General features: G+C 41.3%; 1 protein-coding gene across 1 annotated transcript in view; it reads right to left on the reverse strand.

Moving 5' to 3' along the window:
* The window catches only part of CAPS2 (calcyphosine 2), a 34,540-nt gene extending 19,237 nt beyond the window's left edge, over window positions 1-15,303 (reverse strand). The window contains exons 1-7 of the mRNA XM_054177876.1: window positions 15,185-15,303; window positions 12,152-12,198; window positions 10,054-10,099; window positions 9,820-9,927; window positions 3,112-3,176; window positions 1,551-1,670; window positions 411-485 (exon numbers count right to left, since the gene is read on the reverse strand). Coding sequence (XP_054033851.1) covers window positions 411-485; window positions 1,551-1,670; window positions 3,112-3,176; window positions 9,820-9,927; window positions 10,054-10,099; window positions 12,152-12,198; window positions 15,185-15,262 — 539 coding nt within the window. The 5' untranslated portion in view covers window positions 15,263-15,303. The remainder of the gene's footprint in view (window positions 1-410; window positions 486-1,550; window positions 1,671-3,111; window positions 3,177-9,819; window positions 9,928-10,053; window positions 10,100-12,151; window positions 12,199-15,184) is intronic.
* Between the last annotated feature and the right edge of the window lie 798 nt (window positions 15,304-16,101).

Genomic DNA, 16,101 nt, shown 5'->3' on the forward strand with positions numbered 1-16,101 from the left:
TGTCCTTTCCATCCACAGTGGTTGCCATTACCAAGACAAGACTACAGTAATTTTTAATCAGCTGAAGCTGATGGTTGGATTTGATGATCTTGGATAACTTTTTCAAACAAAAACAATTCTCTTAGCAGTGGCTAAGAGCACTATTTCACACAGTCCCTGTGCTAACTGACCTGCACAGAGCTAGTGGTGTGATGGCAACGCAGCGTTACTGACACACCTCAGCAGCGTGCAATGGGACTGTAAAGCCATTATTAATCAGTTAGGTCAGAATTGCGTTATACACACATGCACATACATACTCACACAACACAGAGAACTTAAAGGCTCGGTGCAATTCATTATTTCAAGAGGATAAAGATCATCATTCAGAAATTCACAAAATTTAAAAGCTTCAAAAAATTTGTGATTACCTTGATAAAATTCTACTATTAAAGCACAGCTTGTTAGAGAGCATGTTTGCAGTTAATCCTGATTTGGTCCTTATTCTGTGGAAATAATGCAGCATCTTAATGGTAGCTCAGAGAGAAATGTTACATAAAAATCAACTGTTTCAAAACAGCAAAAACAGTGACGCGTGGTATCCTTGGCAACTGGCTGATCCCTTCTGGTTGAATTCAGAAGAACTCAGAGCGGTAATGTGGAAGGTATTCTGTAAGTAAGTCCTTTGAAAGCACAGTCACAGAAGGCATAGTTATGGAGGAGGTATTTTGTTTACATACACTTGAGTATCAAGAATTAAATGTCTACCACTCACCATACTTCCACCCATGTGTTTTCTTGGAAAAATACCTGGGTTGGAGCTTTTTTTACTGACCCAGATATTTTATTACTATCTCCAGAAATGGACATTTGTCCATGTGATGGGTAAAAGATAGGCAACAAAACCGGTCTCCCTTTTAGAAAAGAATGCAAAGATGACATTTGTTGAGAAAGAATTTAGAGCAGGATGCTAAACTGCACAAAGCAGAGATGCTGGCCTGCATGTTGAGAAAGATTAATAGAACAAAACAGATCTGCAGATTCATTTAATTTTATGGATCACAACATCTTCTGTTTTCCTTGGAGCTACTATTTCAATGCTCACAGGCCATGAATGACATTTAAATGCCAATACAGTTAATTTCTGCAGCAGAAATCAAAACATGACAGTACACTTATGATTTGAAGTCTACATTAGCATTTACAGAGATACATACTTATGCAATGTTATGCACCTCAGGATAGGAATCTCTGCAAGGATACGACAAGACTGCAAGCATTCAACACCTCAGAAAAGCCCGGCAAATTCCTGTGATGAATAATATCAACACAAGCTTAAGTATCTTCTTCCAGGTTCTACAAATTCTGTGAATCAATCATTATACACAGAGAATCCACACAAAAAAGGTCCCACTAAGCAATTTTAAGCATGAGGAGGCTACAAAATAAGCTTCATGTGGGGATCCAGGCCAGAAATAGAACACCTGGAAAGGGAAACAGACTTCACAAAGTAAAAATACATCAGGAAATGTATTTCTGGGAGGAAAAAAAAAAGGACTAGAGAAACTCACTTTGTTTCATGCAGAGTTCTTTGTCTGTGATGCATTGGTGCTGGCCCAAGTCCCACAAGCCCAGGAGCTTCCTCGCAAACACCAGCAGGTGTGGATTGCCCTGGGTCACTTATAACAGCTCTGAACAGAAAGAGCAGGGAGAAGCTCTCGGGACTGTTAGCAAGTTTGATTTTCAGAGCTTACATATTCTTATTCAAGAAAGAACACCCCCAAGAATAATAGAGCAATAGAATCTTGGACTTAGCCATTAAGGTTAAATTTGAGAGTTTCCCTTTTTTTGGTTGCTTTTACAGATTATAACTCGAAATCAGATATATGCTATAATATTCTGTTGTGTACTACTACCTTACATGTGTATAAATATATTATTTTAAATGTATTTTATATACATATATACACACACATATATAAAAACAATCTTAGAGTTACAGGGGGGTGGTTTTTTTTCCCCTCATTTCCCCTATTTCTGTAAAAATTTCATCACTGATTTTCTTTATCCATAGTTCACTCCAAAATCAGGACAAGAGTTACTAGTACTGGACAGTGATATCATCCAACAAGAACATTGTCCTTTCCTCTCCCAAAGTACTGACTACATGGTACATAGGATCTCAAAGTCCTGTCATGCGGACAAGAAATAAATGGGCTGGTTTCCAAAAATTTTGATATTCCCTACATCAGTTTAAGAAGCAAACAAAAGAAGCATTTCGGAATACATTACACTCTTTTTACATTATTGAAATGGCTCATAATTAAAAGGAAATAGTAATGCTGCATGGCCAATACAGTAATATAAACTTGCTCTCTGATCTACCTAGATCCATCTTGGCATACCTCAGTTACACTGACTGAACTGCAAGGTTGGCTCTACTAAGAAATAAAATAATAAAAACCAAACTAAAATTCCAAATTACCTTTGTATTTCCTGATCTTTACCTGCAAGGGGTTGTTTTGGTTGTGTTTCCCCCCACACACACACTCTTCACCTATAAAGGGATTTTTCTACCTAGAAGCAAATTTACTCAGAGCTAAAAGGATAGCAATGAACCTGGGACAGCCTTCCTGTAGAACCTTGAACACCTTGCTTCATCACTGTGCCATTTTTAACTACCTGTCCAACACTGGTACAATGCTCATTTCTTCTCGAGGGATGTTGCATCAATATTAATAAAGGAATATTAATCAAGCTAAGATTCTTAGAAAAGACAATAAATACTGGAGAACTGCAATTTTTAACAGAGGGAATTTGTGTATTTTGATGAGGCACAAGAGGATTAGTTCTATTGCTATTTCAAAGCTCTTAAATTAGGTTCAAGCACAGCATTTAAAATTATTCTCAGAAAAAAAAATATGAAATTACACTTTGCATTTTAAAACAACCTTTTAAGTTAAATTAAAAAGATTTTTCATTTAAGGCATTGTGGCCATTAACACTATATAGGACTGCATATGACTTGGAATGAGATGGTCAAAACATCTGCTGGGCAAGGAAGGCCATACACTCAGAGATCTAAATTCCTCTGCAGAGCAAACTGACATTTGAGATGATAAATTCACTTACCTAGATAACTGATCTGCCATCACTTGTTCTACTACAGCGTGTTTTCTCTCTGCAGCAACATCCTCCTGCAATGCAAAACTGACTGACAACACATGAAATGTTTGACACCAGACACTTCAAATAACAAATTATCCTCTAAGATAGCATTCAGAGGTCACAGTCTTACTGATGTCACAATTAATCTTGTTTTTATCCATCTGTGTTAATACAGCTCTATTTGCATAACAAATAGACAAGTAATATTCTCTGCCACACAATCCAATTATCTGTGCATATTAGCGGTCAATAAATATGAGAAATCCAGTATTCCTGGCAGCAGGCAGCATTCCTTATCTTTGTAATGTTTCCAATAAATCCACTAAGTACAGAAAATTCTGTAAGTAGGGCCTGAGGAAACTCACCACTACGCCAGGTTTTGTTTGACACACATTCCAACTCAGAGAATTAAACTTTCCCTCCAGCAACACTTAGACAAAAAAGTTCTTGTAAGACTCAGCCTCAGTGCACCAGTATTATTTGCTCCACACCACAATAATTTTCTTCAGAGGCAGACCAAACTGAAAAACCTTTCAGGAAAAGTCATCCTAAGGGGGATGGGGATTTAAAATTATCTTATTACTACTTTTATTAAGGTAACATCAAACCATAACCTTGAGCCAATCACTGTGAAGTGCTCAGGCGTTGACCATTCGTTTCACAGAAAGAGAAACCAAATCACAAAAGGATGCCCTATGGAAGCCACTGGCAACAACCAGATCTCTGAACTTTTCCATTGCACTTAAATTTTCCTTAGATGGGCAAACTCTTCTTGCTCACTCCTAAAATGAGTAAAAATCATGCATATGTAAGAAATTTAAGACATATATTGGTTATGTCCATATAAGAAAGGTTTTAATTCCCTTCAACACATGCTAGTGAGGCCAACCTTGGTTTTAGTTTTCAAGGTTCCCTCCTTCCCAAGATCAATACAGATGAGAGCAACCTGGAAAGGATGCAACAGAGGATCAGAGCCAAAGCCATTAAAAGAAGAGGCTAAGGGAGCTTGGGTTTGTTCAGTTTGCAGACGCAGCTGCTATGAGGCATTCTGAAAACATCCTATAACCAAAAGGAAGTTACAAAGACAGAATCAAACTTTTTTGGACAGTGGCCAACAGTATAACAGGAGGTAAAAGTTATACATTGAGTCTTGGCAGTCTTGTAGGTAGGGGTTGGAAGGGAGCTCCAGAGATCATTGAGTCCACTGCGCTGCCAGAACAGGATCACCTAGGACAGTCCACACAGGAACACATCCAGGTGTGGTTTGAAAGTCTCCAGAGGAGACTACAACCCCTCTGGGCAGCCTGTTCCAGTGCTCCATCACCCTCACTGTAAAGATGTTTCTCCTCATGTTGAGGTGGAACCTTCTGGGTTCCAGCTTGTACCAATTGCCCCGTATCCTACCACTGGGTACCACTGAAAAGAGCTTGGCACCTTCATCCTGACCTACCCCTCAGATATTGGTAGATGTTGATCAGATCCCCTCACAGCCTTTTCTTCGCATGACTAAACAGCCCCCGGGCTCTCAGTCTCTCTTTAGAGGACAGACTTTATTATGCAGTTTTGTATTTTATTTTGACTTCAAACTGACTACTTCAAATTAATTTCAATCAGAACCATGGCACCAAGCGCCCCATCCAGGCTCTTCCTAAACACCTCCAGGGATGGTGACTCTACCACCTCCCTGGGCAGCACATTCCAATGGCCAAGCTCTCTTTCTGGGAAGAACTTCCTAACATCCAGCCTAAACCTTCCCTGGCACAGCTTAAGACTGTGTCCCCTTGTTCTGGTGCTGGTTGCCTGGGAGAAAAGACCAACCGCCACCTGGCTACAACCTCCCTTCAGGGAGTTGGAGAGAGCACGAAGGTCTCCTCTGAGTCTCCTCTTCTCCAGGCTAAGCAAACCCAGCTCCCTCAGCCTCTCCTCACAGGGCTTGTGCTCCAAATTCCTCCCCAGCTTTGTTGCCCTTCTCTGGACATGTTCCAGCATCTCAACATCTTTCCTAAACTGAGGAGCCCAGTACTGGACACAGTACTCAAGGTGTGGCCTAACCAGCGCTGAGTACGGGGGCAGAATGACCTCCCTGCTCCTGCTGGCTACACTGTTCCTGATACAGGCCAGGATGCCATTGGCCTAGACAAAGCAAAGCCAAAGCACACTTCTGAACTATACCTAACAGACTTGTGAATCAGTCTGAGGGTACTACAGAAATACCTCCTACTTGAAGGGCACAAAGAAAACGCACAAAGGAGAGTCTGTTTATGAAAGTCAGGAAGGAGGGAACGTGGCAAATCAAAAGAGTAGGATATGTTAGCTATGTTCTTTTAGTCTTGAGAAGGCTGAGAAGGGATCTGATCAATGTCTATAAATGACTAAGGGGTGGCTATCAGGATGACAGTGATAGGCTCTTTTTGGTGGTGCCCAGTGACCGAACAAGGAACAACAGCTCCAAGCTGAATGCAGGGGGTTCCACCTCACCATGAGCAGACACTTCCTTATGGTGAGGGTGTTGGAGCACTGGAACAGGCTGCCCAGAGAGGTTGTGGAGCCTCCTTCTCTGCAGACTTTCAAAACTCACCCAGATGCATTCCTGTGTGGCCTGCCCTAGGTGATCTGTCTCTGCCAGGGGGGTTGGAATCAATTTCTAGAGGTCCCTTCCAACCCATAACATACTGTGATTCTTTTCAGAGAAGAAAAGTTATTACAAGTTCCACTAACCAGATCAAATAATGAGTATATTGAAATCTAAAGAGGTTTTGACGTATTCATTTAATCAGGCAGTGATAATATCTAACACAGAAAAAACTGTTCTGCTAGGCATTATACTAAAATCTGTCATAACAACTAACACAGGTGGCTTGTGGCGCTTAGCAAGTATTTTTCTGGGACCCAAGATCAAAAGGATAAGCCAGTCTTTCTTTTTCTCTCCCTATATATCCTTGCCAACTATTTCTTCAGTGTCAGATTAATTCCACTGCTCCTGTAAATACCCTTCTGATAAGCCTGCAGTGGAGCATGTAAAAGGAGTCGGTCCTTGGAAAACAGATCACACAATGTTGTCAGCCCAGTATGTTAAGAGCAGAATCATTAACAAAAATAATACTACAACAAATCCACAGAACTGACAATGTTAACCACCACCAAACATAAAGCTAAACTGAATAACCGAAATGATTTTTTCACTGAACTCAGTTACTCGAAGAGTATTTACTTAAAGGTACTTGCAGGTTCTCCAAGTTTATCTGAAGGCTAGAAGTGAGACCATAAGAAGAGAAAGTCCCTTTAAAAGTAGAATAGAATAGAATAGAATAGAATAGAATAGAACAGAACAGAACAGAACAGAATGGAATAGAATAAACCAGGTTGGAAGAGACCTTCAAGATCATCGCGTCCCACCTATCATCCAACACCACCTAATCAACTTAACCATAGCACCAAGCACCCCATCCAGTCTCCTCCTAAACTCCTCCAGTGATGGTGACTCCACCACCTCCCTGGGCAGCCCATTCCAATGAGTAATCAATCTAAAAGCTTGTGGCTGGTCTAGTGAATGAAAATAGCATTATTGTAATTCCCACCCAGTGTTAACTTCTGACACTTCTTGACACTATGTTTCATGATAAGAAAAACGTAAATCTGGTTGTATATTCAGGTTTAATTTCACGGAGTCCTTCATATTCTGTCATGTACAAAGTACACGTACAAGTACACAGGCAAATGGCTTGACATCACTTTGACAGAGAATCCAAGATTCAGCCCTATAAGGTAACATTGTAGCTCACCAAAATGGGAATTCTGAATTTGGGATGTCTGAAAACAGGATGATGGATTTTTTTTTCCAGTCAGAAGTTCTGATATTCTTGGATGGCAGATTTGTATTAATTAGTAGTGGGACTTCCTTCCCTAAAACTGTATCAGCTGAAAAGCACCTGCTATACACAATGGAGTCTGGGTCAGTACAAACAGCAGCAATGACAGAAGGTCAAGACTCCTTTCTGCTTCCTCTGAATAACCTACACCTTCAATGTCCAAGTGATATTCCTCCAATGCTAACAGAACTAAGCTGTCTTATCTAGCATCATTATCTAGCATCTCATCTAGCAACACGAGTCCCATTGTAGAAAACAACTTCTCACCAAGCTGGGGGCAGGAGTTGATCTGCTGGAGGGTAGAGAGGCTCTGCAGAGGGACCTCGACAGGCTGGACAGATGGGCAGAGTCCAATGGCATGAGATTTAACACATCCAAGTCCCGGGTTCTGCACATTGGCCGCAGCAACCCCATGCAGAGTTACAAGCTGGGGTCAGAGTGGCTGGAGAGCAGTCAGGCTGAGAGAGACCTGGGGGTGCTGGTTGATGGTAGACTGAACATGAGCCTGCAGTGCGCCCAGGCAGCCAGGAGGGCCAGTGGCATCCTGGCCTGCATCAGGAAGAGTGTGGCCAGCAGGAGCAGGGAGGTCATTCTGCCCCTGTACACTGCACTGGTTAGGCCGCACCTCGAGTCCTGTGTCCAGTTCTGGGCCCCTCAGGTTAGGAAGGAGGTTGACTTGCTGGAGCGTGTCCAGAAAAGGGCAACAAGGTTGGTGAGGGGCTTGGAGCACAAGCCCTATGAGGAGAGATTGAGGGAGCTGGGGTTGCTTAGTCTGGAGAAGAGGAGACTCAGGGGTGACCTTATTGCTCTCTACAACTACCTGAAGGGGGGTTGCAGTGAGTCGGAGGTTGGTCTCTTCTCCCAGGCAACCAGTACCAGAACAAGAGGACACAGTCTCAGGCTGCATCAGGGGAGGTTTAGGCTGGAGGTTAGGAGGAAGTTTTACACAGAGAGAGTGATTGCCCATTGGAATGGGCTGCCTGAGGAGGTGGTGGGGTCGCCGACGCTGAGGGTGTTCAGGGCGAGGCTTGACAGGATGCTTGGTTGTATGGTTTAGTTGATTAGGTGGTGTCGGATGATAGGTTGGACATGATGATCTCGAAGGTCTCTTCCAACCTGGTTAATTCTATTCTATTCTATTCTATTCTATTCTATTCAAAACCCTGAAGGATTTATGTTCTTGCAAAGGGCAGTTTTCTCTTTCAAAGAAGATCCCTAGCTCTTCACTGGTTAATTCCTGAATTACAAGACTGTATTTGAATTATTCTCCCCAAAGTGACCTATTCGGGGAAGTTTTACTTACACAGTCTGATAATGAAGAAGCTGGAATATATCTTGCTAAAGGAATGCACGGTCAGGGCCCCAGAAGAAAGCAATGCAGAAATAAAGGCCGCTCAGAGGAATACATTAAAACACTCTAGAACTGCTTAAAAATCCTCTCCACAGAAAAAAGGGGAATAAAAAAAAAAAAAATCAAGCAAAAAGAGAGGGAGAGCAGAAGAGAGTAAGCAAACAGACGATACTTTCCCACACATTCAGCATGTCAGTGTTTAAGACATAACGAAGGCATAAAAGAAGCAAAAACAGATAAAGGAAAGCAAAGAATAAAGGGCAAAAGACCCTGAGAAACAGACAAAGCTGTATCAACCTTCCATTCACCTTCCTGCAGCCAGACAGAATTATAGGTATGAACTTCATATATATAGCTGTTTTTAAAATGGCAAAGCAAGCAGTAAAATTACAGCCATTCAGACATAAACAGTACAGCAAATAAGTACATTTGCACTCAACCAAGTGTACGTGTGCTTAACCACTTAATAATCCCAGGTTTTATTTACATTTTCATTTTAAATGCCTTTCTTTTTGTCAAGTCAAGAAACAACATAGTTACATATAGAGAAACATATAAAATTATGATATTGGCAGATCCATCTCAAGCTCCAGTCAGTTTGAACTCCTACCCTACAAGTCACTATATTATTCCTTTCAAGGGGCCTAGGGTACATACAAATTAATTAATAATTGTGTTTTTTCCCTCTGGTTATACTTCTGTTTTAAATATATTCATTAGAGCATTTCTTAGGTTTGCATAAGTGAAATATTTTTTAAATAATGGATTTTTCAACAGTGTATTTTCCAATTCTTCCCCAAAGACATAACATTGGTAAGATAGAATAGAATAGAATAGAATAGAATAGAATAGAATAGAATAGAATAGAATAGAATAGAATAGAATAGAATAGAATAGGATAGAATAGAATAGGATAGGATAGAATAGAATAGACCAGACCAGGTTGGAAGAGACCTTCAAGATCATCACGTCCAACCCATCAACCAATCCAACCCACCTAAACAACTAAACCATGGCACCAAGCACCCCATCAAGTCTCCTTAGCTTATCTCCTGCATCATAACCAAATAAAAATGTGCTACGAGTAAGATTTTTACCACGATTATGTATGGTGTATGATTATGACAGAAAATACTTGCACAGGTAACGTTTTTTCTGTATTAAACCACTTCCGTATGTAGGGACTACAAACAGTAGACTACTGTTTGCTGTACTTGTCATTTTCCCTTTAATTATCCCATTTGAAGGACTTAAAATACTGATGGAATGACAGTAGATTAAAAAGTCTCTCCAATAAGCTAGCTCCTGTCACACAAAAGTTAAAATATTACATTTTTATACCATTACTTGAAGATGAGTTTAATCAAAAGAAAAAAATAGGTAACTTGTACAATAAAGCTAAGTATGTTTTTTCTAAATTACTGCTGAAGGGACTTGTAGCAACAGACTGACCTGTTGAGCTTGATGATGCTGTGCATATGGAATTGATAATGATGAAGATGAATCTAGAGGGTATGTATGAGGATAACTTCCACTGTATGGTATGTAAGAGTCTCCATCCTAACATTTCAGGGGGAAAAAAGGACAAGCAATTATAATTGTTTTATATTCAGAATGATATTTTTACAGACTTCTGCAACATGCAAATTCTAAAAATTATTCAAGGCAGAATTAATTCTTAATTACCTCTTCATCAGAATCTCCCAGACTCCCTAGATCTAGGCATGGCACACTGTAGGAAGTCAAAACAATTTTTAGTAGTAATATGTTATCTTTTCAAGTACAGTAAAAACAAACTGCTTATTAGCGACTATTATCAGCTCCTTCACAAGCGATTATCTGCTATGAACAGTTTCACTAGAACTGAAGATGCCTTCTTCAGCCCCTCTTGTTTCATCTCTGGAACTTGCCACAGACCTTTTCCTGTTCCCCAGTTGCAGGGCACCCTGGTAGTTGAAGGGCCCTTGCAAGGTCTTTCTTCACTGCCAGCGTGCCCTTCCTGGTTTCACTTCTCTCTCCAACAGGAGCTGCTGCAAACAGATCATGAATCAGAGATTCCTTCCTTCTGTCTCCTACAGCAGGTCTGTGTGCCCAGGCAGCCAAGAGGGCCAATGGCATCCTGGCCTGCATCAGGAACAGTGTGGCCAGCAGGAGCAGGGAGGTCATTCTCCCCCTGTACACTGCACTGGTTAGGCTGCACCGGTTAGGCTGCACCTTGAGTGCTGTGTCCAGTTCTGGGCCCCTCAGTTTAGGAAAGATGTTGAGATGCTGGAAGGTGTCCAGAGAAGGGCAACGAAGTTGGTGAGGGGTTTGGAACACAAGCCCTATGAGGAGAGGCTGAGGGAGCTGGGGTTGCTTCTCCTGGAGAAGAGGAGACTCAGGGGTGACCTTACCGCTCTCTACAACTACCTTAAGGGAGGTTGTAGACAGGCGGATGTTGGTCTCTTCTCCGAGGCAGCCAGCACCAGAACAAGAGGACACAGTCTCAAGCTGCACCAGGGGAGGTTTAGGCTGGATGTTAGGATGAAGTTCTATACGGAGAGAGTGATTGCACATTGGAATGGGCTACCCGGGGAGGTGGTGGAGTCACCATCGTTGGAGGTGTTCAGGAGGAGACTTGATAGAGTGCTTGGTGCCATGGTTTAGTTGATTAGGTGGGTTGGATTGGTTGATGGGTTGGATGCGATGATCTTGAAGGTCTCTTCCAACCTTGTCTATTCTATTCTAGTCTCCAATTCATCAAAGCATCTCTGTACCTTCTGCCTTTATGCCAGGTATGCTCCACAAATACATATTTTTTATATTTTACCACCAATACTTCCAAACAACCCCATGATAACAAGATTAATTCTTGGAATAAGAGAGCACATTAATTTCCAGTCTTTCCTCACAGAATGGTTGGAAGGCACCTCTGGAGATCATCTAGTCCAACCCCCTTGCTAAACCTAGATCAAGGGTTTGACAGTCTCCAGAGAAGAAGGCTCTGGGCAGCCTGTTCCAGTGTTCCATCACCCTCAAAGTAAAGAATTTTTTTCCTTACATTTAAATGGAACCTCCTGAGTTTTAGTTTGTGCTCATTGCCCCTTGTCCTATCACTGAGCACCACTGAAAGGAGTCTGGTCCATCTCCTTGACACCCACTCTAGGTATTTATAAGCATTGGTAAGATCCCTCCTCAGTCTTCTCTTCTCCAGGCTAAAGAGCCCCAGGACCTTCAGTCTCTCCTTGTTTTTATTACAAATTGACTGACACTACAAAGAAACTGACGTTCTTTTGACTTCAACCAAGGTCACGGTCACACATACTTGTAAAATAATGTAGAAAGATACATTGGCTGTAAGGTATTCCAGTAAACAAAAAAACCTAAACTCTCAAACATGGTTCGTGGAATAGCAGGTGTTGCTTATCTGCCAAAGTCACTGTACAAAACACTTCAGAACCATTTTGCTGTAATTTCTACTGTAATGCCTGTAAAGAAGCTCAGTAGTTTAAAAAAATAAATAAATTTGGTTTTTGCTTTTTGCAGACTATTAAATCAAAAATATTCAAGAAAGACAAGGTAAAAATATGAAAGCTGAGTAAAACTCTACCGTTAAGCTCAACCAAATGTAAATCACCTTAATTCTAATGCAAACAATGCATTACAAATTCTATGCTGAATATCAATAATAGAAAATAAACCTGTGATGATAAATGGTATGTAACACTGAGCTGCACAGCAATACAAATGTATTGTGTTCATAATGCACAATTAAACAAACTGATCACAAATGGAAGCAACTTACTCTGCTGGGCGAGGACCATGAAAAGCCCGCGTATCTGGTCTCCAGCCCTAAAAATCACACACACACACAAAAATCATACCCGCAGGGATCATGGTTAAAATACATAGTTCTCTTTTTCAACTTCCCCTAGAATATTTAAAATTAACCCCCTCAAGCTGTCTGTTCAACATAGTTGACTGAGCTGCTACTAACAAAAGGATAAAACAAAAAGTTTTCATTGAAAGTTGTAACTATGGATCACAAGACTAAAAGACTGATTATTCCTCATGAGAAAAAGATTTCTAGACAGTAACAATCTAGACAGCATCCACATCAGCTATTATGAATACATTAAAAATAAACCATATTCCTGGGAATTTGTAGTCACTGCTTAGAAGATCACATTGTCCTTGCTGGTTGGGAACCAACCCCTCAGCCAATTCTTAAACCGAAACTACAATACCAACAGCCAGCTGGCTCACAAGGAGCTAGCTTAGATCCCAAAGCCCTGATATTTGGTCTAGCTGTATCATCTGAGTTTTAGTACAGCAGCATACAATGATGACTATGCAGCTCTGTATTCACAGTTTATCTTGCATGGCTGTGTACCACACAGATCTCCAAGTTCAACTGCGCTAGAACGTAGCAAGCAGACTCAAGACAAAGCTCCATTTACCCCACTACAGCTTTCTGAAAACAGCCAAAAGCAAATCCCTAGGGAAGAATGCTTGACTGGGGTAAGCACAACTCCTCCCAATTGACCTGCCAAACTGAAGAAAAAAGTGGTTCACGGGCAGCATCTTTATTTTCCACACTCTTCAGCATCACAGCTTGAACTGAGCAGACATCCTAACTCCAGAGATGGCCTGACACCTTTTATGATTTGAAAGCAGTCACAAAACTATTAATTCCATTCTGGCTACACAGACTTGCAGCCTGTTCCTGAAAAGTTCATAGTTCAGCGAGAGTAACCTCTGGCACCTTCACAAAAGGTTTTAAAATAAATAAATAAATAAAACAATAAATAAATAAATAAAACGAGCGGAGCGCCGGCAAGGCCGCGCTTGAGCAACAGCGCCACCGTGTGGTCAGGTATGTAAAAAAACACAGTAAGGGCTCTTACTGTTCAGTCTTAAGACTAAACGCAATACGTTAAATCCTGAGTACAGAATTTCTCTGCACCGTTTCAACTGTCGTAAGACAAAGACTATTCCACGATTTATATGTTAGTCTTAATACAATTCCTTTTCCAGTAGTCATTGAAAAAACAAAAGTTCTCCTGAAGACCATCCACATTTACAGGATGAAGCACAGTATCAACCTGATTTTAATCTGTGATTTATTTTTGCAAGCCACGAAAAATTAGACAGACTATGGAGTCTAAATTTGGAAAATGAGGGGCATGAGAAAGAGAAAAAAAGAATGATAAATTGAAAAAACCACACCATTTCTTTTCTTTTACAATTTACACTTGATGCCCCAAACATTCCTCCTGTACACAGGTCCTTCATTCCCAAATGGCTGGTGAAAAGGTAACATTGTAACATTGATAACCTTTACAAAAGCTCCTTTTTCATTCTGCATCAGACAAAAAAAAAAAAAGAGAACAGCAACTTAGAGGACACAGTCTCAGGCTGCACCAGGGGAGGTTTAGGTTGGATGTTAGGAAAAAGTTTTATACAGAGAGAGTGATTTGCCATTGGAATGGGCTGCCTGGGGAGATGGTGGAGTCACCATCATTGGAGGTTTTCAGGAGGAGACTTGATGGGGTGCTTGGTGCCGTGGGTTAGTTGTTTAGGTGGTGTTGGATTGGTTGATGGGTTGGACACGATGATCTTGAAGGTCTCTTCCAACCTGGTTTGTTCTATGTATATGTATTCTATGTATAACTTGTCAGGCAAATTCCAGAAACTCCTAAAGGATTATCTAACAAATATAGAATAAACCAGGTTGGAAAAGACCTTCAAGATCATCGAGTCCAACCTATCAACCAACACCATCTCATCAACTAACCCATGGCACTAAGTGGATGTGAACAGGAAGTTCCTCACCATGACAGTGGTGAAGCCCTGGAATGAGTTGTCCAGGAAGGTGGTTGAGGACATCTGGCCAGCCTGATCTAGTGTGGGGTGTCCCTGCCCATGGCAGGGGGGTTGGAACTAGATAATCCTTGTGGTCCCTTCCGACCCTGACTGATACTATGATACTAAGTGCCTCATCCAGTCTCTTTTTAAACACTTCCAGGGACGATGACTCCACCATCTCCCTGGGCAGCCCATTCCAATGGCCAGTCTCTCCTTCTGTGAAGAATTTCTTCCTAATATCCAGCCTAAACCTTCATGGCTGAGGGAAGATTACCAATTAACTCCATGGACACAAAGCACACAGTAGCTGTGAGAAAGCCCAACTGTTGTTAGCAATATTTACTTTAGCTGTAACAAAAACAATGACCTTCAGAATCCAAGATCATATTGGTACTGATCAGGCTTTCACAAGTTAAGCAAACTGAGTGAGCTTGTGAGGGCTGCACAACAGCCTTATCTCAAAACTTAGACCAATAGGAATGTCTGAAAACAGATTTGCCCTTCATACTGAATGCAGAGCACCGAGATTCATTTCACACATCAGTTCAAAATCATGGCTTTTGAAATTATGTTTTGGGGCCTGCTTTACTTTATTGCTGTCTTGCAAAATAAAAACATAGACACATTTCTTACCAATTTCACAGACAGCCTGAGACAGCACACAGTGCAGATTCAAACCTCTGTTTCTTGTGATTGCGAACAACAGTTTTTTCCCAAGTCCTCCACATCCCAGTTAAGCACCCAGAATATCAGTTATTTTAGGACAGCTGTTTTGATTGGAAATTTTCACTTTCACTTGAGAAGCTATCATACTAAACTATCACTTTCTGACAAAATTACTTCTTTGCAAGTTTCCTTCTCCACATAATGCACTAAATACCCAAATTAAGACTTCTGAAGTATAATTAAATGATTTGTTTAAATGTCAAAGCAAGGAATGAAAATAACTACAAGCTTCCCATTAATATACCTGACATTTCTTCCCCTTCAGTGACTGCTGAGCCTGCCTTTGAGGGGATGCAGCCACTCGTTTAACTTCCAAATCCATGCAGCCTCAATAACAGTCTTCAGGATAAAGTGAAAACCAGAAGACGCTATTAAGAAAATAATGCACTTTTAATGTAAGTATTTCTGGGGGGAAGAGGGAAAACCCACACACAAAAATAAACAAAAAACCCCAATGCATTACAAAGAATGTCTCTATCGCCAATAAACAACTGAGCTGTCTTCAGCTAGCTATGAAGTGTTGCTGGCATTCCTTTTTCACCACCTCTTAATTGCAGTCTTACCTTACTAATGCTTAATCTGATTCCTGTTCAAATGTACATCTTTGCCTCAAGTTTACCTTCCTCTTTTTCTTATGCATTTCAATACCTTCTTATACCAGCATTATAGATTTGCTACCCCTTGACATCAAACCTTTTCTACTCTTCATTTACAGCCACTGCCTGTCTCTCAGCTGCACCATGCCCTGGCACCAGGTTTTTCGGGAAGATAAAAAGGGCCCTCCTGGCACACAACTGGTTTCTGAGAAGTCTGCATCAACATTTTATCAGCACACTATCTCCTGCTCTGCTGGTTTCTCCTTCTGCCTGGCCAGTATTGAACCAAACCCCTATCATTTAGTTCCCAGAACTCAGAAGCTCCACTTCCAACTCACCATGCACAAAAGCTGATTCTGTCTGCTGAGTTGGGGTTTAATTCCCACATATCACGCAGAACAGCTGCAGGGCCTACTTGGAGATGGCCCCACAGCTGCTCACCCACGGAGTGGTCTCCCAGCCATTTCCATCCCTTTCTGCGGGCCCTTCAGAGCCGCTGTCCTCACTCGACCTCAAGCCGCTGACTGCAATGCTGCATGCTTCCAGCTGAAGCCCACGGGGGCAG

This window comes from Dryobates pubescens, chromosome Z (genome assembly GCF_014839835.1).
Source record: "Dryobates pubescens isolate bDryPub1 chromosome Z, bDryPub1.pri, whole genome shotgun sequence".
NCBI lineage: Eukaryota > Metazoa > Chordata > Aves > Piciformes > Picidae > Dryobates > Dryobates pubescens.